Here is a 24,625-nt window from a genome sequence, read left to right on the forward strand (position 1 = left end):
AAACCCAAAGATGTTCAAAGCCATTGCTATATGTAGGAAGGTGGCTGCAGAGTTGGACAGGCTGTATGAAAAGAATTCTGTCAGCTGTCACTCACAGTGAGTGGGCCATACCAGTTGTCCCTGTCCTCAAGAGTAATGGTAGTAGTTTGATGTTGTGTGTGGATTTGAATGTCTCTTTGAACTCTGCATGCGAGGTAGATCAGTACCCATTGGCTAAAGTGGAAGGCATATTTACCACTCTAAAGGATGGCTATTGATTTAAGCAACTTTACTTAAGGCTCACAAACACTGTATTGAACGATTTTGATGATTTTGTACAAACATACTGAGTCATTAATTGACGCATCTAAGTGCTCCGCATAAAGCATGTAATTTATTATCATGTTTTAAAAATGTACATCGCTGCCGATCGCAGCACACTGCTCGGCGGAATCTGCAGCCGCCCCTACCCATATGACGTAAATCACCCAAATGACGTCAGTAGAGCGAGCTATCCAATTGGCTGTCCAGGGTGCGTCATTGATAATTTTTCCACGTTTATGGTGAACAAATGATGTTCACAATAGTTGGAATGTTAGTTAATTTGTTTCTATAAAAAGAAAGTAACAGAAAGAGAATCCACAAGAACAATTTCTCACTACACTTAAGCACTTCTGGCACACAGCAAGCGTTGTCTGCTTGTGTTACAACGTGCTCCATTTTGACGAGAGCTCCGCGGTCAGAGTCAGTCTCTGTCTTTTCGCGAGCACTATGATTAGACTTTGCTGCGCTGTGGACTGCAAATGTAGCGACTGGTAATATGTCAAGCTGCGACATTGTGTCCCTCTGCAAGGTAGCAGACGAGCGGACTGGCTGCAGCACATCGGACTGCCACTATCCGAACGGCGCCAGGATTTGCGCGTTTGCGGCCGTCACTTTACAACAGAAGATTAGTAACGCAATAGCGTTTCGCGAGTTTGGTATTAGGGTAAACGCAAACGCAAGGGGACATGGCCTGGCTGTTTGACTGGGTCGTTTTTCGGGATGAACCGAAGCGCAAGTGTGAATGGTCTGCACGGTGCAGCCACCTGGTGGCACAGAGCTCAACCACACACAGTAGCAGTAACGAAATGTGTTCTTCTTTGCTGCTGGTGTAAATTTTTCGCAGGAGTGTAATCATTAACACATTCTTTTGGTGAATGTTTAAAATGTTTTACACTTGGTTAGAGCAATATTAGCACTTTGTTTGGCTGGTTAAGCTCTGCGCCAACTGGTGGCTGGACCGTGCTGACCGATCAGGCCGCTCACGTATGTCTATGCTAAAGTTCCTTCATCGGTTTGAGTTTATGCCTCCACTGTTCCGTCGAAATGCCCAGCTCGTCTGTGGTTACCAGAATACCAGACACGTTCGGCGCTGCAACAGAATGCTCACAACGCACGCTGCTTCGATAGCTCTCACTGGGGGTCAACTGCCAAGCAGCTGGCGGGGAGAGCTTGGAGAAGCTTCGTGTGCTCGCTCCTAGAGAACCGGAAGTCAACGACATGACGTGCCATCATGACGCAGAACCAGTGAAGGCGGAGCTTAACCCTGATCACTCGGCAAACGAGTTGAGGAGAAAATGCGTGACTATGGAGGAGGGTAACTTGCAATCGTCCATAGCTCTCTTAATATGAGACCTTTCACATAAATTGTGGTGCAAATGATTAACTTTAGCTGTACCCTTTGTGTGGCGCTCTTTGGCCATACCTGGCCCTTGCGCCAATAAAAACCACACATTCATTCTGTACCCTTTGCGTCTACAAAATTTGTCCAAACTGTTTCAGGGGCCCTTTAAGGGAGGCATATTGTCATTTGCCCCTGGATGAATAGTAAAAGAAGGCAGTAGTGCAAAAGAACCATTTTCCATTTTCGTACAACCGTTTGCTATATGGCACAGTGTCGGCTCCTGCACTTAAAAGGAAAATGGGGACAAAGCACAAGGACGTGCCAGGCTTACACAAGTGTTTCTGGAAGATATTTGGTGGCCAGCAAACTCCGGGAATGTGTTTTTGGTGAAGGAGTGAACTACCTGGGGCATCGAATAGACCGGGAAAGCCCATGTGAAAAGAAAATGGGTGCCATCATGAGGAGACCCGTGCCAAAAGAACATCCAGGAACTTCGTTCATTCTTCGGCCATTCTTGGTCCTGTTACCATAGTTTCATACCAATATGTCCAACATACTTTCCCCATAATGGCAAAGCCTTTAGCGCAATTCAAAAAGACAGGGACGTGACAGAGACACAGGACAGTGCTGCGAGCAAGATGTTAGCTTCCGACCGCCGCAGTGACATGGTAACTTTCGTGTCCCATGACAACAGTGCTGGGAAGAGCTGCTTTGAACAATAAAAGAGATGTCGGGATTTCCGTAAGCTCCTGACATGCTACACAGTGCTGTTCTGTGCCTCTGTCACGTCCCTGTCTTTTTGTATTGCGCTAAAGGCCTTGCCATTATGAGTAAACCGTACTAACTAGCCCAAGAATCAGCCTTGTTATACTTTCCCCATTACACGACCTTTAAGCAAGGATTCAAAATGGAGGTGGGGCAAAGAAGAAAGGAATCAATTCAGAACAGTCAAGTAATTGCTAGAAAGTTTGAATCTCCTGGCACACTAAGACCCAAAGAAAAAAGTCATTTTGGAATGTGACTCATCACCAGCAGGAGTCGGAGCCATACTCTCCCACATCATTGATTGGGTGGAATGGCCAACTGCCTTTCGTTCCAGGACACAGTCGGAGAACTACTGTCAACTTGAACGTGAAGCCTTATCACTTGTTTTTGCGGTCCCCAAGTTCAGAGACTACTAGTTAGGAAGATATTTTACACCGAACCAGCAGCTAGAACCTGCCCTTCTGACGCCGCCATGGCAAATGTGCTCGCAACTGGTCAACTCACGACTTCAACCAAGGCGCATGAATCCCCATTGCCACCCTGAGCGCAGACAGCATTACGCAAACTGACATGTGGAGAGCCTTGCTCAGTCGAAATCCTGTCACATTTACACAGATGCGGCTTTTCACACCACACCCGACAGCACACGAAACGCAGTTGGCCTTCACTGCATTGAGTTGGAATCAAACTGCACCCAGGAATATGAGTTTGGTGACCAAGAAGGCCTTGACGCCTCAACTACTAGCTATCCACCATACCCTGAATTGTGCCCTTGAGAAAGCCCCAGACATCAGTGCACAGATCAATATCTACATGGACAGCCAGGTGGTGGTGCATGTGTTACATGGACCTCTCAATGACCTCATTAGCACAATAATTGCAGAGCCCAGGAGATGGTTGTGCACGGCTCATGGCGTTGATACATGTGTGGCATGAGTCCCCGGCCACTGTGGTGTACTGGGCAACGAAACGATGCACAGCGCTGCGAGCAAGATCTTAGCTTCCAACCGCCGCAGTGGCATGGTAACTTTCGTGCCCCATGACAGCAATGCAGTGGACAGCTGCTTTGAACAATAAAGGAGATGTCGGGATTTCCACAAGCTCCTGACATGCTACACACCAAAGGACGACCCACTGCCCGCAGGCCTGCCTAGAGCTTTTCAAGTGCAAGTACACAAGGCCCGCACTGGCGTGGCACTAACTCCGGATGCACTGGCGTACTGGCGTGCACATAGAAAAAAAAAAGAATTATCAGAAGATGCTGTGGCTTACTTCTGCATGACGTCTGCACGAACAGTTTGACACCTATTATGAGATTGCTCAGAGTTTGAGGCCCTCCAGTGAAAGCACCGAGGCCAAGTGGCTAGCTATAAAGAGTGGACCTGTCCGTTGACTGGCAGCATTCTGCGAACCCTCTACATCTTTGCAGTGGAGTCCGAATTGTGTAGAGCAGAGCACCTCTCAACAGCTGACCCACTCCTATCCCCCGTATCCCTTCAGGCCAATGAGCCATCCATGAACTTGATCAACATTCTGAAAACTGATCATGAGCCACTGGTTGGATTGTGTAAAGCAGTGGTTCTCAAATAAGCGTCCATGAAAACATTCCTGGAATATGCAAAGCCCTCGCACAGACGTGTGCGCTCACCACGAATTGCACCCGCATCGAACTCAGGAGTAGAGAGTACGTTCCGTCGCACATTTCTCAGTGCTACGCAAGATAGTGCATGCCACCATGCTAATCAAAGGGGAAGCTGTATCATCATTGCTACTGCAGCTACGAAGACACCATACCGAATGGCCATACGGCACTCTGCACATATCAAGAACCTTTCCCCTTGGTAGCATTGACAATGTCCGTGTTGACAATCTTGCATCTGGCGTGATGCACGTTATGTGCCATCACAATGTTGAAGCTACGAGTACCCACCGAAGTACCCATCCTATCAAGACAAAGACCTCGACTGCTTCGAAGTTAAGAAACAGAATCTGGAGTCACCGAAACTGGATAACCATAGCAGGTTTTTTTTTTCAGTTGTTCGATTTGTTGTGGTTGTTATGCTCACTTGTTCGAGCTACATGACGCTTCTTCTTACTCCCCTCATTCAATACTTCAGCTGGAGCCGGTGACGTATGTGTATAAATAAATAAATAAAAACTAACACCACATCGTTAGCCGGTTTAAAAAAAGGCCGTCGATTAACCTTGCTTTATTCGTCGATTGGCAGCAACACGTCTACTAGTCTCCCGCATGCTGCAATTGTGACAGTCAGCACCTTAGGAGGTGCAGAACTGTAACATTATTTCACTGACCATCTTGCTGCATTAGTGCATTACGTATTATCTGTACCTATGTCATGTGTCGTTATCAACATGCCTGCAGACGCTTTTATTTCATGTTGCCACATTTGACCCAAGCCATCGTTGTCGATTTTACTGTATGAAATTTCTTTTTGTTCTGCCTGGCGAACCCTTCAGAGGCAGTAAAAGCAGGCTACATCATTAGCTATCACGTAGCCGAACAGATGAAGCCTCACACCATCTGCGAGGTGCTAATATTGCCTTGCACAAAGGAAGTTCATGCGCAAGTGCAGAAATAGGCGCCTGAATTGCCAGTATCTAGCACTACTCCAGAGCTTCTATATTTAGAAACATACGGCCCTTTATGCCATGGCAATATAACTTCCCCCAAAGGAAAGCAGTTGCGTATTGTCAATTTTAATGCTCGCAGTGTAGTAAACAAAACAGATTCCCTAGAAATTCAGTTGCTACAGCATGACCCAGACTTTGCGATCATAACAGAAATCTGGCTGTGTAACGAGATAACAAATGAGCTAGTATGTCCTCCCCATTATGAAGTGTTTCGTAAGGATCAAATGCACAGAGCCGGGGGTGTAGCCATTCTAGGAAAAGACCAGTGCGAAGCAAGACTTATTGACGGAAATTCCCAATTTGGAGTGCTTATGTGTCAGATTATAAAGTTGGGACCATTGCTTTGTGCTGTACGGATGTTGCAGACCACCTGACGCTACACCACATTACTTGGTTAAACTACAAGAACACGCGACTGCTTATTAAAATAAATTTTTTTGTTCAGCGATTTGAACCTGCCTGGTATCCATTAGGAACTCTTCGAGGTAAACAAAAAGTCTCATGTAATTGCTAACATTATTTCTGACATTATGCTGACACATGGTCTAATTCAAGTGGTTAATAAACCCACTGATGTACAAGAGTCATCATATTCTATATTAGACCTTGTATTTTTAAATCACGCATTTTCTAAGAATATCATGTCAACTGAAGATGGTCTATCAGACTATTATCTTGTTGCGGTTTCTTTGCCTATTGCTAAGCCTACAGCTGTTAAAACTGCTAAAACCATGTCCTTTGAAGATTACTCCAGAGCAAATGATGCTAGCGTGGTTGACTACATGGAATCTTGTTTTATGGATTGCACAGATAGCGATGGTGATGTGTGCGCACTGTGGTGAACTGTTATTGAAATGTGCAGGCATCGCATTAACACATTCGCATCTACTAAAACTAAGAAAGTCAACAAGAGCAGGCCTTGGATAACGCACAGTATAATTCAACTAAAGCAAAAAATAATATGAATGAAGAAAAAACACCCAAGTAAGAGACTTATCACTCAACTACAAAACAAACAGATGTGTGCTGTACATGACTCAAAACATTTCTACTTTAATACAGTGTTGCCAAACTTTATAAAGAACACACCGGCTAAGTTTTGGGATACCTAGGTGGTAGAAAGAAGCCTGTTACTAAAATCCCTATTGGTAACCATTGTTAGGGACTCGAGTGCAATTGAACAACACTTTAAAACTATTTTCATAGTGTATTTTTCTGCGCAAGTTCAGGTTGAGCTCTGAATTCTACAGTGTTGCAACCGCATGAGGCAAATTTCATGTCTTCTCATGGAGCTGTGTGTATGCTATTAAATTTAACAACCAAGACATCTGCTGGCCCAGACAACCTTCCAGACATCTTTCTTAGGCGCTAAGCTGAAATTGTTGCCAAGTTTTTAGTTGTACTATTTAGAGTTTCTTTGTGATGTACAAGAATGCCTAAAGATTGCAAGACAACATGAGTTTCCGTTTTTGAGAAAGGCGATCGCTTATTGCTGGAGAATTATCGCGCCATATCATTAACATCACCATGCTGCAAGCTTTTCAAGCACATTATAGCAACTCGCATTAATGAATTCAAAGAAGAAAATTAGATACTAACAAGTTGTCAACATGGCTTCAGAAAAGGCTGTTCCGCTGTCACACAATTAATTACACTAATTGATACATTTGCAAATACCTTAACGGTAAAATTGATGCTCCCTTTTTGGACTTGAGCAAAGCGTTTGATAGGTTCATTCATAAAAAACTAATTATAAAATTAAGAAACATTGATCTTCTAGATATCATAACTTCTTGCACAATATCTGGCTAACAGTGAACAATATGTTTCAGTCGATAGGAACGATTAGGGCTATTTACCGGTTACATCAGGTGTTCCCCAGGGCAGTGCCCTGGAGCCACTGCTGTTTTTTATGCGAAGCATATTACTAGAGCTCAACCCAGCTCCTCAGGCGCGGCGGTGTCGCCTTCAATACCACGTGACACCGTGACGTCACCACAGAGGAGAAACGGGGCTCCAACTCGCGCCGTCGCTCGCGGCGTCGCGGCGGTATATAAGCAGCTGCGCTTTTATGCGAAGCATATTACTAGAGCTTTCTAGGTGGCTTTGGCTCAACTCTTGCAAGATGGGCTGGGTGGGAATCGAACCAGGGTCTCCGGAGTGTGAGATGGAGACGCTACCACTGAGCCACGAGTACGATGCTTCGAAGCGGTACAAAAGCGCCTCTAGTGAATGTGGTGTTGCCTTAGAAACGAGCTGTTTGTGCGTCGCTTGCTCAGGCGCACATTTCGTTGCCGCGCCGAACGCTGCGTTGCTCGACGCTCACCGCGTCCAATGCAGGGCGCGTAGTCGCTGCGCCGTACCCCATTGTCTTACACCCCTTGGCGGGTCGACGGGAACGCTGTCACGTTCCACTCTTGAAGGCGAAGCAGAGTAACGCATGAGTTGTTTCTTCTACTAGCCGAACCAAATATAGCCAAGCAACAGCAGTTCACCAGGCTAAACAATGGTTCAACAACTAAAATAAAGTCTAGTATGCTTCGCATCCTGGGCTTAACCTTAGCTAAGCCACAGCCATTTTTTTTTTATATATTAATGACACTGTTACCTCGCCTGGAACACAAATAAGATTGTTCGAAGATGACTGTGTTGTATTTTGTGTAATTACTTGTTGGAAGGTCAGAGAGAACTAGATTTATGCTTGAATAAGATGTTGATGTGGTGCAAAGAATGGGGCACGGCTGCCAACACAGACAAGACTGTTTGCCTTGGCATAACACATGAAAAACAGATCCACTGGAGTACGCAAACAAAATGGGGTCACTAAAGCAAGTTGACAGTTATAAGTACCTTGGCGTAACATTCACTAACAACCTTTCTTGAAACCTACGCATTGACAACATATGTTCTTGTGCTTTCCGCAAACTAGGTTTCCTGCGACACAAACTTAGAAATTCTCCTTCCAACGTTAAGCTACTCAGTTACCTAACTTTTATTTAGCCAAAACTATAATATGCTTGCATTACATGGCACCTGCATGCTAAACTCAACATTAACAAACTTGATCCTGAGAAAGTGTGTACGTTTTATTTATTCTAAGTGCAAATGTTCCGACTCCTCGTCAGAATTAATGCTGGCTAACAACATTCCCTCTCTAGAACTAAGAAGACACAAATACCACCTAGACTTTCTACATCATCTAGTCAACCACAAATTAGCCCTCGACCCTTCACCATCCACCCTGTGCACCATACCTGCACGGCACCATCACCCTGATTCAATAACACCTTATTAGCCAGGACAGACACGTGTAAATTTTCCTTCTTTCGGTGCACCATTTCCGAATGGAATTTCCTTTCCGGACCATATCTACCACATCATTTGTGACTGTATTTCTGATTGTGTGCACGTGTAGGCATGCAGACGTAGTTTTCTGATGGTCTTTTTTCTTTCGTAATAATCTTGAGTACCCGTCCAGCAAGGGCCACATTGTGCTCATCTGGAACGAGCACGTGAGAAAATTGGGAAAAATAACATGACACGGCTACACGAAGAGTGAGAGAAGTGGTATCTGATGTGCAAAGTCAGATAAGCGAGAAACTGAAATCCGGTGGGAAGTTTTCTCTTGCCATGAATGAGAGCTGCGATGTGTCTCACAGACCACTGCTTGTCATGTTTGTGTGTTCTGTGGATAACTTGGTCATCGCCCAAGGGTTGTTTTTATGCAAAGAGCTCAAAACAACAGCAAAAGTTCCAAGCCTTCTTAAATACTATTACCAGTTTTTTTGTCCTGCATGACTTGGTTTGGATGTGGGAATCGTGCACTGATGGTGCCGGTGCAATGGTTGGCAGATTTGCTAGGCCTTGTCAGGCAAGGGAGCAGTTCCATCGTATTTATACATTGCATGCTTCGCAGGGAGTCTTTGGCATCAAAGGAGCTGAGCCATGAGCTAGCTAGCATGATGCAGCATGTTGTCGAAGCTGTGAACAGCATCAAAGCAAGGCCCAAGGCCAGTCGCCTTTTCAAAATGCTTTGCAAATAAATGGGTGCAGAACACCAGCACCAGCTCCTACACACGGAGGTGTGTTGGCTGCTGTACAGAAAAGTGCTGGTCAAGATTTTTGAGCTCCAAGAGGAAGTGATAATTTTTCTAGCAGAAGACAAGGGGCTGTAAAAGCCTTTCAAAGACCTTTCACTCCTCGCTAAGCTTGCCTAGCTGTGTGACATGTTTGAGCAGCTCAATCACCTAAACTTCAGTATGCAAGGGGTTGAAAGTAATGTTGTGTCATCTAGTGACAAAGTGAGGGGCTTCTGTAGGAAAATTCAAGGCTGGCTGAGTCAGGTGGGAAGAAATTATTATTCTCTGTTTAGGTTTCTCAGTGATGTTGCAACATCTGCAACAGTATCTGTAGCTGACAAAGAGACAATAATGACACATTTGGGCACACCCAAAAGTCACCTAATGAGTTACTTTCTGGAGTGTGCACCAGACACATGGCTTGTGGCCCCTTTCCAGGCAGGTGTACAACTTGCTTCACTTATGAAGGCGTTGATTCTGAAAATGATGGAGCCTCTAAAAAATGCTGTTGTGAAAGCAAAGTTAGCCACCGTGGACAATGAAGCAGTTTGGTCGGAGACAGCAGAGATTTTCCCTCTGCTCTATAAGTAGGTTGGGATAACATTTTTAGCACCAGTGGATGAGAACAGAGGGAAGACGTTGACAGCAGAATGTGCTGTACTGTCTCCCTTCTATCCTCGTCTGCTGATGCTAACAATGAAATCCAAGTACCAACATGCCCAAAATACACCAATGCTGCAAGACTGTTGTTACAATTTTTGACAACATGTGCATGTGAACATGCATTTCTAAGACTTGCTTATTGAAAAGCAATTATCACAACTGGCTGAACGTCAGTGCAAACATGTACCTATGTTTAAGTGCAATCATGCCACAAATTGACGAGCTAGCAAGAGCGACATATAGAGGGCCTTTTGATGCGTTACTTGTGCATGCCAATAAATAGGGTCCATTACGTGTTTGTGAATAGCTGCATTATTTGCTGCAGTATTGTACATGATGTGTTGCCTGTGCAATTAATAAACAGTGTCCATTTCACATTGCAAGTACTTCCATTACTTGTCGCAACATTACCCATCAGCTACTGCAGCAGCAACACAGAACACTTGCGAACAGTGTTCTGGGCAACCTGTATGCTTGTGACAAACGATGGGACGTCATTCACTAGAGTGGAAATCCAAGACATTGCACATAGCATTCAACACGCTCGCATGACACCTTACAAGCCAGAGTCAAATGGTTTGGCTGAAATAGCTGTGCGCTTCGTGAAAGAGCGGCTAAAGTGTATGACAGCCGGACCACAAGATAGACCAGGTGGCTGCACCTCCACTGCAGAACACAATTACGACAAAGGACAATCCCCAGAAGAGCTTTTGCTGTCGTTCACAACCAAGCTAGATTTTGCCATGAGTGCACCAGAAGCACAGACATCAGAGAAGTGGCTACCAAGTGCCCGAGCAAGTTTTCTGTAGGAACTTTGGAACTGACGAATGTTGGGTACCAGAAGAGGTTGTTGAGCTGGAAGGAAACCAGCCAGTGAAGGTGAAAACTGGGAAAGGGTTATTCAGGTGCCATCTTGACAAGTTAAACCGGAGGCAGACTGCAGATCTAGTAAGCTGCTCAGTAGAGTCAAATGCAGACCCACCACAGGAATTCCTTCCCGACTGGCAGTTGGAGGAACCAGTGCAGAATGCAGCAGAAGCAGTACCAGCCCGCCACAGACAATCGACCACAGAGGTTTCGCTGATATCTGAATCGTTTGAACGTCAAGGGAAAGTTATGTGTAAGCGTTGGGGGGATGTACTGACAGTGATAGCATGAACTATGTGCCTCAATCTTGAGAGTGGGACTTGGCACATTTTACCATGTATTCTCTTCATTGTATCTACTATGTATACAGCTCTGCTACTGTACTGTGAATAAATACTTTGTTTACAAAAGTAACACTAACAAAAGAAAAAGAGTTGTGCAAAAAGGCTTGATGAACCCGTGCGTTACTGTTTGCCAATGCAAGGGTTTTCCACTGTATGCTTAGTTGCAAGCTGGTGCTCCCAATGTTTCACCTTCCTCTCTCTCCTATCTATTGCACTAATTTATCTTAAACAGTTGAGGGAAAATGGGGTTATTTCTGCATTCATAATAGGTACTTTTCAAAAATTCAGGGGAGCGGGGGAATATATTTCCTGAAAAGCTTCACACTCAGTCAGCTTAGGTTTCAAAGTGTTTCAGGGCCCCATTGAACACATCAAAAGAATAAAGCTCTGACATTTGTGCAAATACTTCCAAGTGGGGGCAGGCCATGTAATTATGATGTCTGACAGCAGCTCCTGAAATTGTATAGATGTTTTGTGACACTACAAAGCCCATGATGTATGGCCGAAGAAGCATCATGCTTCACAGTGTGCACTGGTTTACAGGAGTCCTGCAATTATGCAGCAACAGTTTTCTGGTAGCACCTCACAAGATGCTGGTGAGCAGGCAGTCTTCTCTGTGAAGAATGCGACTTCTATTCATCAGGCTTGCGCTCCATGTATGATGGCGGTGGCAAGATTTGTGCAGCATCTTTCACTGCTTCCTCATAAGTGGGCGGCATGTCCTCAACAATCGTCGTGCTGGCCTGATAGAAGCCACTGGCATAGGGAACAGCTGGAGATGTCCCTAGAAGAGATGACCATCAAAGCAGTGTTTTTCACAACAGGAAACTTGCTCAGTTTTACATACTCATTCTTCCTGGGGGGATGAAGGGGCTAAGCCATGAAATACTCTGCTTACAGGCAGCACGATTCTGCTGCTTGAAGAGCTTGTTACATCACAATGTGCAATTACGTAACTAATAAAATTCAATTAATTATTCTTCACCTAATAATTCATTTCACATGTTGCAGTTAGAGAACTGAGGCTGGTAAGTGAACAATGTAGTAATGTGGGGATTTGTCATTCTGGGACCTTAAGTAGCACTACAGAATGATAGACATAAGAAGGGCAACACATGCTGCTAACACACAACTGATTATTTCGAGAGACACACATTTTTATATAAACTTCTTGCGCATGTCATCATGAGGCACATGACCATTCAAGAAAACCAGTTCCTTTACAGATAGTGACAGCAATATTTCCAATATCAGTTGCTAACTCATGTGTTAGCTAATCTTTGACTCTGCCCACAACACTGGACTGGTGAAACATAAGCTTGCACCCATGCTTGTGACAATGAATCACAAGCCAACAAAAATGGTACGGAACAGATAAACACTTCACACATTCAAGAAACGTTTTTTTTTTTCTGCTGTTACTTGTGAGTGGCATTTGGGTTGGTCATCTTGCATAGCCTCGCCAGCTCATTTGGCACTGAAAAGGCAACCTATACAGCTGAGTGCTTTTTTTTTTTTTCTTCTTTCTTTTTTCCAAGTTGTGCAATAGCTTATAAATGTCAGGAACCATAGCAACTTTCTTTCCTGTTGAATTTGGGAGCGTCTTACTTTTGGATTAAGACTTAAGAATTCTCTCAGCTACGGAAACCAACATATTTTTAGGTTGCCCAGCCTCAGACAGGCAAGAACTCTGTTGGCTGAGTGTTTTTGATCAGCACAGGTTGTTTTGAAAACAAAGGCTGATGGTTGCTCACTCGTCCAGTTCGGAATATAAGGAAGGATAGCAGAGCAGTGGCTTGCCAGCATGAGGCTTCCAATAAACATGGTGGTTGGTAAGGTTCTAACTTAGGTCCAGAAGCTGCTGCTTTCCTTCTACAGGAAGCTCAAGTGTCACTTGTAATGGACACTGTTCAGCAATGTTAAGAACATGAGTAGAAGAACGCTGTTTACAAACAGATAAAGTTGTCAACGTAGCTAAATACCGTATTTAAATTTGTTCCTTCTTGGCCTCACAGACAGCGTGCTGTCTAATAGAGTAAAACATAAATCACTGAGAACACGTGCAATGCACAACTCAATGCACACACGAGCCAGAGAGCAGCTAACATGCAAGTTGATCGGAGCAGCTGATATTCAAAATGTAGCAGACAAGTTCATGAGCACTGCCATAAAGCAACTAGCTTGCTTGAATGGTCATGTACGTGTGCCATCTTTGACATGATGTCATTCCCCAGTTGACATGCACAAGAGGCGCACATAAAAATGAGCACATCTCCAAATAAACAGTTGGACGACCGACAGCCTTTGATCCAGAACGATGATGTACCGCAGTGCTGGCACTGCACCGTGTCGCCGCTTTCCGCTGTTAGTGCGTGCATCGTGCTGTGCTAAGAGTGGTTCACTTCAAGTCGGTATGGCCAGGACCAAACTATAAAAGCAGTTTCTTTCATTGTACTTGCTTATCTTATATTTCAGGTCTGCTGTATAGTTGACGAACTCGTAGGCTGTGTTAGGCCTAATGAAGCTGCGCTGAACGAGATTGACACCTCCCCAAACTCAATGTGGAGTGTGGACAGTTGGCAAGGACTGGAAGTCGTTCATTTCAACTTGGGAAGCACGTTTTCACTCAATTTGAACATTAATAAATACATACACAAGTGCAGCTGCTGTGACATTCACATTGTTGGTATGATGTTCTCACTCGGCAGCCGATCGCATGGCGATCCGCACACAGTTTTTGTCAGCGTCGTTGGCACGAAAGCCTGTCATACTATGATGAGTCACTGTTGTTGGTCACGTCTTCGTCATACTCATATGATAACATAGGTTTGCTACTGACACAGTCTGTCAACTACAGTTGGCCGAACTTAGCACCGCGATGTGATGTAAACTTCTCATCGACATCGGTGTCGTGCCGGCATATATTGTGACATACCGAACGTCAAACAAATATTGTTGTAAACAGCTGAAATTTCTACTGAAACACAGCACAAATACCACATCATCAGCACTGCACTCACAATACACGAGTTCGTGTCCTCGTTGACTATGCTGCAGGCTGCCTCCGCTATTGCATACACACGTGTCGTCTGGTGCACAAACCACCGACGCCGTACAAAACGTTTCTGGTGCTCATCGATAGGGTACAGTGTACGTGCACTTGGAACATGCAATAGGCGGATTGTCATGCCTTTCTATAGCACCTTAGACAATATTTCTTCAATAAAACGTGCAGGGACCTTCAATGAGCGACTTGATGTAGCACAGCATGGGCCAGTCACTTCAATAGAACCTTGTTTATAAGTTTTTGAAAAGAACGAGAGAAAAACATACTAAGTGGGAAAAGATACGATCCGAAGTTCCAGAAGAATTTTGCAGATTCAACTGCACTTCACACCTATGCAACGCAATGCGATGTCCCAAGTGTTGCAACATGGGACGCTGATGTGCACTGAGCTGGTAAGGCCCGAGCGGCCCAAGATGCCCACTGTTATTTTACTATTATGCGGTGGTTTCAGGCGGAGATGAGAAACCAAAACCAAGTCGAGCTGGTATGCGGCACCGGAATATGATGCGCCAAAGCTAAACATGGTGCTCACTTTGTGCACCAGGGAATGGCAGCGCATTTGAATTTTGCCTATTAAAGGTGTGAAGTACTCTTCCAACAGCACTGCACCACATGCACTGTGAAATAGTGAAGATGCTTATTGCAATTGGGTTGGCGGCGATAGCTGTGAATGTGACATGCGACAACCCGCAAGGAAATTTGCTGGTACCAGAAGAGGAAACTGAGTGCATGCCAGCATTTTCACATGACACGGGCGGGCAAGCCTCGATCTCGCTTGCCTCGCATGGCTTTTTTGTTCACGAGATCTAGCGGCCGGGAAACGTACCATATGATTGCGGTTTGCCAATGTACTGAACGTTGGTGTCGAAAGATTGCATTTTCCAGGAACGTATTAACTGGTAAACATTAAGCGCAACTGCACTGGCTCATTTTTTATGTTCTCAATTACGAAAGCTGGTGCTGGAAAATCATACAAAATGGCATCGTATCAACAAGGTTCTACAGTAAACTCCATTTCATACATAACAGGCAACGCTACGAAGATACTTCTTTCACATTTGTACATCACATATGAAAGAAGATATGTGTCAAGTCATTAGATGGAATATTTTTATGTAATGAATTATGGCATATATAGGAGGCATCACAGACCTACTCATTACTTTGCAGTAACACTAGTGAGCACACCACTTGCGCTCACAACCAAATGCATCGCTCACTTGAAGCACAAAGGTGCACAAACACCACATGACATACATCTACAAATTGTAGTCACCATATGTGAAGTAGTTATTTTCTAGAAGGCATCAAAGGTCAAAAACAACTGGACTGTGAGGCTTGCATGAGTGCAGTACTATTTGCGTATGTATGTTTGCCCAGCCATAGCTGGCTCTGTTCAGCACTCCGGTTCTTCTCTTTGTGGGTGTTGCAATGCACTTGATCCTCTCGTGCCAGTTGTGTGCGTACGTATTTCACACACAGAAATTCTGGCTCCTTCAGCCATGGTGCACCCCATGCTCCTCTGGTGGTGGCATCCACACATGACAAAAGAAAATGATGCAATGCCAATCAGCAGAAGCTTTGTTGCTGGAGCTACTTGCAATTCTACAACTTCAATTAAAAAATTAGAATACAGCCCAACCCAGATATATTTCACTCAAAAGGAATCACAAAATATTTTGATGTGTAGATAATTCAAATATAAAGAATTAGGTATGCCGATCCCCCGCACTGTGGGAATCGATGTAAGCAGAACTTTCTGTGCTGTTTGCGTTGATTGACAATTACTAGCGGTAATGTTAATGGCGAATGTTTAATTTCTTCAACGTTTAGTCCAACACGATGGTGATGAGTTAATGTTAAATGTTACCTTGCGTGCACCACTGCTGCTTGTCTGCGTAGTACACAGAACACACAGGGAGAGGTGTTCGCTTGAAGCGTTGTGCACCATACTTCACAACCTCCGAGAGGGTTGAGCATATTCATTGCCTCACATGGTACACCACATCGTGGCAGAAGTGTTAAATTTTAATTGAATTATAGGGCTGTACGCACCAAAACCACAATCAAATTATGAGGCATGCTGTAGTGGCGGACTCCGCATTATTTCTGAAACTATGGTGTTTCTTAACGTGTCCCTAAATCTAAGTGCATGAGCGTTTTTTTTATTTTGCCCCTGTCGAAATGCAGCTGCCACAGTCAGCATCGAACCCATGACCTCGAGCAATGCCATAGCCACAAAACTACTGCGGTGGGCACAGAAGTGTTGATTTGACATGCGACCGCTTCTGCAGTGTCGCCTACAGTGCGCTTTAATGCGGCTCTGCTTCTGCACGCCCTGCGTAAGTTGTTCACTTGACACATTTGCACAATGTTTATTTTTAAAAAATAGTAGAAACATACTGTACTGTACCTTGAGCTTCAATTTATCCCATTTGCCCGCAACCACTGTCGTGTCTATAGGAGTAGCATTTCCTTGCCGTCTCACGTGACCTTTTCCCTATCCTTTTCCTTCCCACCCCTTTTGTAATGAAACTGCGAGCGAAGAGTGGCAAGGCTATTTATTGTTCACTCGTTTCGTGACTGCATCGGTTCTAAACATTCTCTACCTCCTCTCTCCCTTGCTCTCTACCATTCTATCACATCCCTCTGAACTTTCATGTTAGTAGAATTGTAAGTGCCGAGATTTCTGAAATGCTTATGTGAAGGGTTACGGATAATTACAGCTGTCAAGAGGCTAATGTGGTGTCGCCCACAGAGCTCCAGAGGGCATTGTGCACATTTGATGCGGTGCATAGGTCCAAACGAGCTTATCACGTCGTCTTTCCTCTCTGCCGCACTCTTGTCATGTATACACACGCACTCTGAACCACGCCCCCGGCATGATGTGCCAGACAGCAGCAGCAGAACTGGGAAAGTCGACGGAAGAGGCAAAGAAAGCTTCACTTTAAGGATACCTAACTGAGGCTCATCTGAAATCTCCGCACGTCTCGGAGCTTCCCGAGATCATGAAAAGTGGGAACCAATCGCTTTGCTTCCCCAAGGCCGTATGAAATGCCCAGAAGCTAACTTATTTTTGCTCACGAACGTTGCAAGTTACTCGCGCTGCAGAATGGTCTTTGATATACTGATTGGAATGCTAACTCTAAAAGCTCGCATCACCCGGATGTGAGACGGCAGTGCGTCTCGTGCACCTTGAAGTGCTTGTTGCATGTTTTTATTCAAGATAAGATAGAAATGGACACACCACGAAAGCAAACTAGCATGTATAGATGCATGCCGTGTTGCCACGAGCGCACTTGCACTGCGAATCGCACATGAAGGTGCTCGTCTGCATGTCTGTTACGATACCAACAATACGCCATTTAAACACGTCCGATCATCATACGCGGGCAACGAGCCAGGCTGACTGCTGTGTTGGGTTTTGGAACCGACTTCCTGTTGGAACTAGTCATTCTCACTCAACCTAAAAAGACTGCACGTTTCTTCCCCACTGCACCAGTGACTGCCGACACTACACACATGCTGTTAGTTTTGAAAGTGGCTTGCAGAGCATCCAAGTCCATTCCCGCACGACTAAAATGCCTTCAGCACGGACCAGCGAATTGCACAGCGATGAGTCTTGCGCACTGCTGCTGCAATGGGGGTCTTTCCATGAAGCACTGATGTGGTGTGCGGTGTTTTTGTTAAATTCAAACTGTAATGTAAAGATTCATCAAAATGGAGGTCAGATCTGTTTTGACCGTTCGTGGAATCCTAAAATGCCATTCACAGAAAGCCCTGGTCTACAAGACAGACCCAGTGGTGCAGCATCTCTAGTTCGGCATCCAAGTGCCACTCAGTAAGAGATCAAGATAGAGAAAAACTCAAGAATGCATTTGGACTGAGAGTTTGCACAAGCCATTCATATGTGCAGCAATCAAAACCAAGAGCATGCACCCTCATTTTTCCTCCATGGCATGTACTGCCCTTCAGATTCAATCTCTTCTTTGACAGCATCTGCCAAAACAGTGCCATTTCAAGTTCGTCGGCATTAAATATTTCCAACAACACGATAATATTGTCACGTGGTGGTGACGTTGAAGAACACAGTAGCAAATACTGTGAAAGACAAAACTAACTTTTATTGGGCGAACCTGTGCCCACAAAAACAGGCTACACTTGTAGCACAACGATAGCGGTGAACACGGTCGGCAATCGGCGAAAATCTGATCAGCGGGTCAAACGCGTCGGCTTTTATACAGCAGTTGTAGAATGTTCCAGACTAATCGTTCGGGCCCGCGTGCCTTCCACAAAGTTCTACACCATTCGCGTCACGCGATGAAATTAGATAACACAAGGTTCGGCGACAACAGACAGCCGGGTAGAAGCATCACTAACTTTCCAGAAACTTCGGATACATGCAGGCGCGTCCCGCGCTGTGCGATTACATTTGTTAAGCGGCGAAACGTGGTCGCCCGATAAAGATAAGTACACGTGTCAATACCCCCCTCTTAAAAAGCATCGACCCGACGCTGCAAGCAAACAAAAGTAATAAACAAAAGCACTTGTAGCACAGAAAAAAAAAATAAGGAAGTTCGTCAGCGTCCGTAAAAGGGTTTAAGGCGCACCACGTGGACCACTTCAGATCATGCGTGGCGCCGCTGTGAATGCGAAATGCCATCTGGCACGACCTCATAGTCCAGTGCGCCAATACGTCGGATGACCTTGTAGGGTCCGAAATAGCGTCGCAGTAGTTTCTCACTGAGTCCTCGTCGGCGTATCGGGGTCCATACCCAAACACAGTCGCCGGGCTGGTACTCGACAAAGCGTCGTCGGAGGTTGTAGTGTCGGCTGTCGGTACGTTGCTGAGGCTTGATCCGTAGGCGGGCGAGCTGTCGGGCTTCTTCGGCGCGCTGGAGATAGGTAGCGACGTCAAGATTTTCCTCGTCAGTGACGTGCGGCAGCATGACGTCGAGCGACGTCGTCAGGTTCCTGCCGTAAACCAGCTTAAACAGCGTGATCTGTGTTGTTTCTTGCACCGCCGTGTTGTAAGCGAATGTTACGTACGGCAGGATGGCATCCCAGGTCTTGTGTTCGACGTCGACCTTCAGGAGACCATCAGGGCCATTGTGCGCGAAGAAATGCGCAAGGTCCTGCCTTCGTCGCAGTCCCAAGTGGCTTCGATCGCCGACATCGTGAAAGAAGAGGTGCACCGATCGCTTGGAGTTCCCGAGCTGCAACCACAATTACCACAGCCCCAGCCAGAAGCGATGACATACGCCGCCGTCGCACGCCGTCAAGGCCCCCCTCCGCGACCACGCCAGAGCCCTTACCGAGTTTCGCCGCGAGAACGTGCAGCTATAAGAGAACAAGTCGACGAAATGCTGCCGCAACGACATCATCCAGCCGTCCAAAAGCCCGTGGGCATCCCCTGTGGTCCTGGTAAAGAAAAAGGACGGAACCCTACGTTTCTGCATCGGTTATCGTTGTCTGAACAAGATCACGAAGAAGGACGTATACCCCGCACCTCCACCAGATGTCACGTGGTGGTGACGTTGAAGAACACAGGAGCAAATACTGTGAAAGACAAAACTAACTTTTATTGGGCGAACCTATGCCCACAAAAACAGGCTACACTTATAGCACAACGATAGCGGCGAACACGGTCGGCGATCGGCGAAAATCTGATTAGCGGGTCAAGCGCGTCGGCTTTTATACAGCAGTCCTCGAATGTTCCAGACTAATCGTTCGGGCCCGCGTGCCTTCCACAAAGTTCTACACCATTCGCGTGACGCGATGAAATCAGATAACACAAGGTTCGGCGACAACAGACAGCGGGGTAGAAGCATCGCTAACTTTCCAGAAACTTCGGATACATGCAGGCGCGTCCCGCGCTGTGCGATTACATTTGTTAAGCGGCAAAACGTGGTCGCCTGATAAAGATAAGTACACGTGTCAATATAGCGCCTTTGTTAGGAGAAGTGCATCTGCAGGGGCGCGGCGCGGCACAGCACGGTGTTCAATATACCGAATTTGGTGGTGAATGGGAGTCGATAGTACACGTAGTACATCACTATACTTTTGCGTAGAATTTTCAAGGGGCTTTTACAACTGCTCGATATGATTGGAAAGATTGGATGCGCTTTGTAGACGATCACAAGGAAGAAGACGGGACAGGCGCAAACTAACAACTGAGGTTTATTCGAGGGAAACACTTAAATATCAGTTCAAGACAGCGCAGGCGCATCAGGGTATCAGCAGCAGATAAGAGGAGAAAAAACAAAATCAGAAAAATACCAATGGCGTGGCTCAGATAATCATATTTTCTAGGAAACGTGCCTCCCTATTGTAAAGCATGACCGACGTGTCACTGATGCATGCTTGTCCCTTCTTTCTTATATAATATGCCTCTAGAAGTTCCCGTGCTTTTTCGTTACTGCACTTGCGCAGGATCTTAACCTGATTGAGCAGAGGCCTGCATTCATGATCTAGGCAATGCATGGGTAAATGACGTTGCTCCCGGTTTTTAATAGACCTTTCGTGTTCACGGATTCGCACGTTCAAACAACGGCCCATCTGGCCTATGTAGGTTGTGCTGCATGTCAGGGAAATCTGATAAATAACGCCAACTTGGCAGTCTACATGGGGGTTCTTGTGTTTCACGCCATAGCCACCTTGCTTCTTTCTGGCGTGAAGTCTCCCAATGCGGGCGCAAAGGTGACTCAGCTTGCAGGGAGCCGAGAAAATGAGTGGGACACGAGCAGATCAACCAAGCAACAAACACTCCCTCAGTCCTTAGGTGGCCTCATTTTGCTTCGCCTGAATTTTTACGTCAATGTCCAAGATCTCCGGCTGCTTGCTCTTGGCAGACTGGTTGCCTCCGCTTTTTCTGCATATGAGTCTGCTGAAGCTGTCAATTCTGCAAAAGCGGCTTCTAGTTTCTTTTTCTTCCTTCTGAGAGTTTCAATCTCTTCATCAATGCAGCGTTTCTTCCTCTGTTTCGCACCTTCACGCTCCTGCTTGTTCTGTGTTTCCAAAAAGGCACGGTATTGGTTCCTCGCAGAAGCCACAGATGCTCTCAATTCCTTGGTGATGGGCACATTGAAAATGCCACCTGCTACGCGTACAGCATCACAGATAATGTGCGGTGAAATGCGAGACATTTCTTTCGTGTTTTCTACTGAAACCTGGCGATTCACGCTGAATCCTCTCTCTACACTTGCTTGGCCATGACTAAGTGTAAGCAGCAGTTTTCCAACCCTCCAAAGCTCAGCATATGCTGAGCCAACCTTTAAAAGTTCATAGAAAAATTTGTCAAGTGTATGCAAGCTCCTTTCAAATAGCTGCAACTCATGTTTGCGCTCCTGTAGCAGCTCAATCAACTGTGCAAGCACAGTATCCCTTGAATGCTCATGGATCCTCTCTGCTGAAATGAGTGCATCCAGAACTTTTTTTAAGCCTTCCAGACACTCATCCAGCTTCGATGACATCTGCCTGGGGTCTAGTGAAGAGAGGCCTCTCACAATGGGATATCGCAGGGGGCTCTTCTCCAGGATCTTTATTGTGACAGTCTTACCACCTTCCAAACCATACACCTTCTCTTCACTGAGTGCAATAAAAGTGCGGCTATCCCCATCACAAAGGACATTGGTGTAACGGAGCTGGTGTTTCTGAGGAGACCGCTGAAACATGGTTTTCTGCTGCAATTATCTCCATTTGCCCTGCACTTGCCTCGGTGTTTTTTTGGCACTGTGGTCGGTGTTCTTCATGCCACTCTGAATAAGCACATCCATGGCAATAATTGGAGAGGACACAGTGGTCCAAGACAAGGCCAGAATATAATTCAATAACACAGCCAACACCAATGTGACTTGTGTGGCCCCTTGTCATCCAAGTGCCATCATAGATCACATCAATGTTGCCTGGGGCGCATCCAAGTTCCCTGTAGATCTCGCGCACCTTCTGTGAGCTTTCGGACTCTATTGTCATGGCTGCTGAGGCACTGGCAGGGTGACTATGCCTATGGTGCAGCCTTGCATAGGATTTGTGATGCAGTCCTCGATGAGAAATGTCCATGTGGGAGAAAACATCATTCAGTGTGGCTTGCTTTTTGCCTACTGACTGCACAGCTCTCAGTGCACGAACGGTCACCTCAAAAGGGTTGATCTTCTGAGTGCCAGCACATCTTGGGGATGACCACTTTTTGTTTATCACCCCACAGTCGTCACACAACAGTTCCATTTTAGTCGCAAGCCCAAGATATGGCCCAGTTTCAACACGAATTGGTGTTTTCCCGCACTGATTGCAGCTTGCTGCAGATTGCAGCTCGTTTAAGAGTGCTTTATATACAATGAAAAATTATGACTCGGGAACCACGTCGGCAGCACACTCTTCTTCTTTCAAAAGCTGAAATTTCCTCTTTGTTGCAGAGCTAGATGACAGCGCATTCAAAACATCCACTCTTGTCTCCGCTCGTTTCGCAATCTCTTCATTCGTGAGAATTGGAGCTGAAATTCGCAGCTGAATATTTGACACGACGTCCGCTCTCGCCGATGTCACATTGCCGTCACGACTACGCGCGGGTGCGCCTTCACCAGTGCACGCGGGCGCGTCGTCACCACAGCCCATGGTCGCGTTATCACCACTGCACCCAGTCGCGTCGTCAGCACAACCCACGGTCGCGTCGTCAACACAGCCCATGGTCACGCCGTCACCAGCGCACAGCACTGCACGCAGACGCGCTTTCCCTATCACCCGCGTGCGCCGGTCGCACCTCGTTGACACGGGTAGTGGCATCCGCTTCTGCGGGTAGTTTTCACCTTTTGTCCCAATGCCTTTCGTCGTTTTCCGTACGCGTGAGCCATTCGGAACTTGCCTCCTTTGGGGCTCATCATGGAACATGCGCGTTAGGGTAGTTCGGCAGCCACAATGGTCAAGCACAATGAACGGAACCGTTGTCAGATGGGAGGAGGACTTGGCACCTTTAAAGGCGCCGCGTCCATGAGCTTTCGTGTACTCATCAACCCAGCATCATTCGATACATTGACCCCGGTTCCCCCCCTCAACCCGGGTTGACTGGGCAGGGGGCTTTGGTTCGGGCCAACGGTCCTTCCCGGACAAGGGGGTTGTTGTGGTGCAGCAACACAGAGTTACTGCACTCAACACACAAACAGCCATGTCGGTCTTACAGGACTTAAGCCTGACTGACCCTGGGACTGCCTCGGCGCAAAAGAGGCCAAGGCATACAACCATGGAGAGCACCAAAGCCGTCCGTGGAGCAGCACGACCAACCAAGGGTGCGCCACCACGGGTTCCAGCTCTGGGTTCCATTGAACCAAACAAAACCCCGTAGATCGACTGGCACACACGGCTGAGTCGAGCGACCTTAGGAGCATGCATTATAACTTAATGGATAGCTTTCCACCTGACTCATCAAAAATCACTGCAGGACGGGTCCACACTTCGAGAAACTTCTTCTCACCCAAGCGGTGCCGCTCCCGAGTGAGATGGAACCAGACCTCCTTCCGTGCTTTCGCAAGCACTTCGTGAAGGCCCGGTGCCCTCCCCCCGAAAACTGCATCGCGGCGTGCCAACCAAATTTGGTAGCAGCACTCGGCGAGGAGAAGCACAAACTGGTTGACCGCCTGATTAGGCAAAGGGTGCAAAAATCGAACTGTCTGATAAGGAACGCCTGGGAGATTAAAAAGACTAGCAATCCTACGGAGAAGAGCTGCAGGAAGCAAACACTGCGCAAAAGCATGAGCCGAGTCCTCACGAGCGCCACAGAACGGGCACACTCCACTGGCCGAGACGGCTGTGAAGGGCCTGTAGCCCAACGGCAGGCACCCTCGCGCCAGGCGATACATGAACGTGGCTCGCCTAGCGTCGAGGAAACTGGCCATGATGAGCTTCCAGTTTGGCCTGTGAATGGACAAGTCATATATTTGGCAATGCGGGGGGAGGCCTGGGGTAAGGATGTCTACTAATTCTTGGAGTGGAGTTGAAACTACGTCTATGTCGGGGCGAACCGTGTGGAGGCTTACCAAAGAGTTGGCAGCCACCGCATAAATGGTGGACAGGGTACCTGAGCAAGGAACACAGTGGGAAAATGTGCTCTGCGAAAACAAGCAGAGTCGGGTGCTGAGGAAAAACGAGGTAAAGCTTCGAGTCAGGAGCATATCCGAGTTAAGAGCGACCTGGTTTCATCTGACGTGTAGTGCAGTAGCCACGATGCCCAGGTCGGGAATTCCGAGTCCTCCCTTATCCCTGGGCAACTTGAGCACCCGCCTAGCTACACAAACATTTGTACGCTTCCAAAGGAAGCGAAAGATCACCCTTTCCAAGATAAGCTTGGTTTGAGTTGGAACAGGAGACACACACGCCACATACGTCAGGAACGAAAACAATAGTGAGCGCAGGATTGTTGCTCGAGCAGTCAATGGGCATGACAACATGCTAAACTCCTGAATTCTGGTTTCAAGCTTCTCCTTAGCCTGTAGCCAGTTTCCAGGAGATAATGCACAATGAACGGAACGCGCAAGGCGCTGCTGCCCCAATGCAC

The 24,625-nt window shown here is 46.5% G+C and overlaps 1 protein-coding gene across 1 annotated transcript in view; it reads right to left on the bottom strand.

Moving 5' to 3' along the window:
- Positions 1–347: 347 nt before the first annotated feature.
- Positions 348–24,625, bottom strand: part of LOC126545673 (uncharacterized) — a 64,716-nt gene continuing 40,438 nt past the window's right edge. The window contains exon 6 of the mRNA XM_050193614.3: positions 348–11,799. Within this exon, the coding sequence (XP_050049571.1) occupies positions 11,648–11,799 (152 nt within the window). The 3' untranslated portion in view covers positions 348–11,647. The remainder of the gene's footprint in view (positions 11,800–24,625) is intronic.

This window comes from Dermacentor andersoni, chromosome 1, assembly GCF_023375885.2.
Source record: "Dermacentor andersoni chromosome 1, qqDerAnde1_hic_scaffold, whole genome shotgun sequence".
NCBI classification, from domain to species: domain Eukaryota; kingdom Metazoa; phylum Arthropoda; class Arachnida; order Ixodida; family Ixodidae; genus Dermacentor; species Dermacentor andersoni.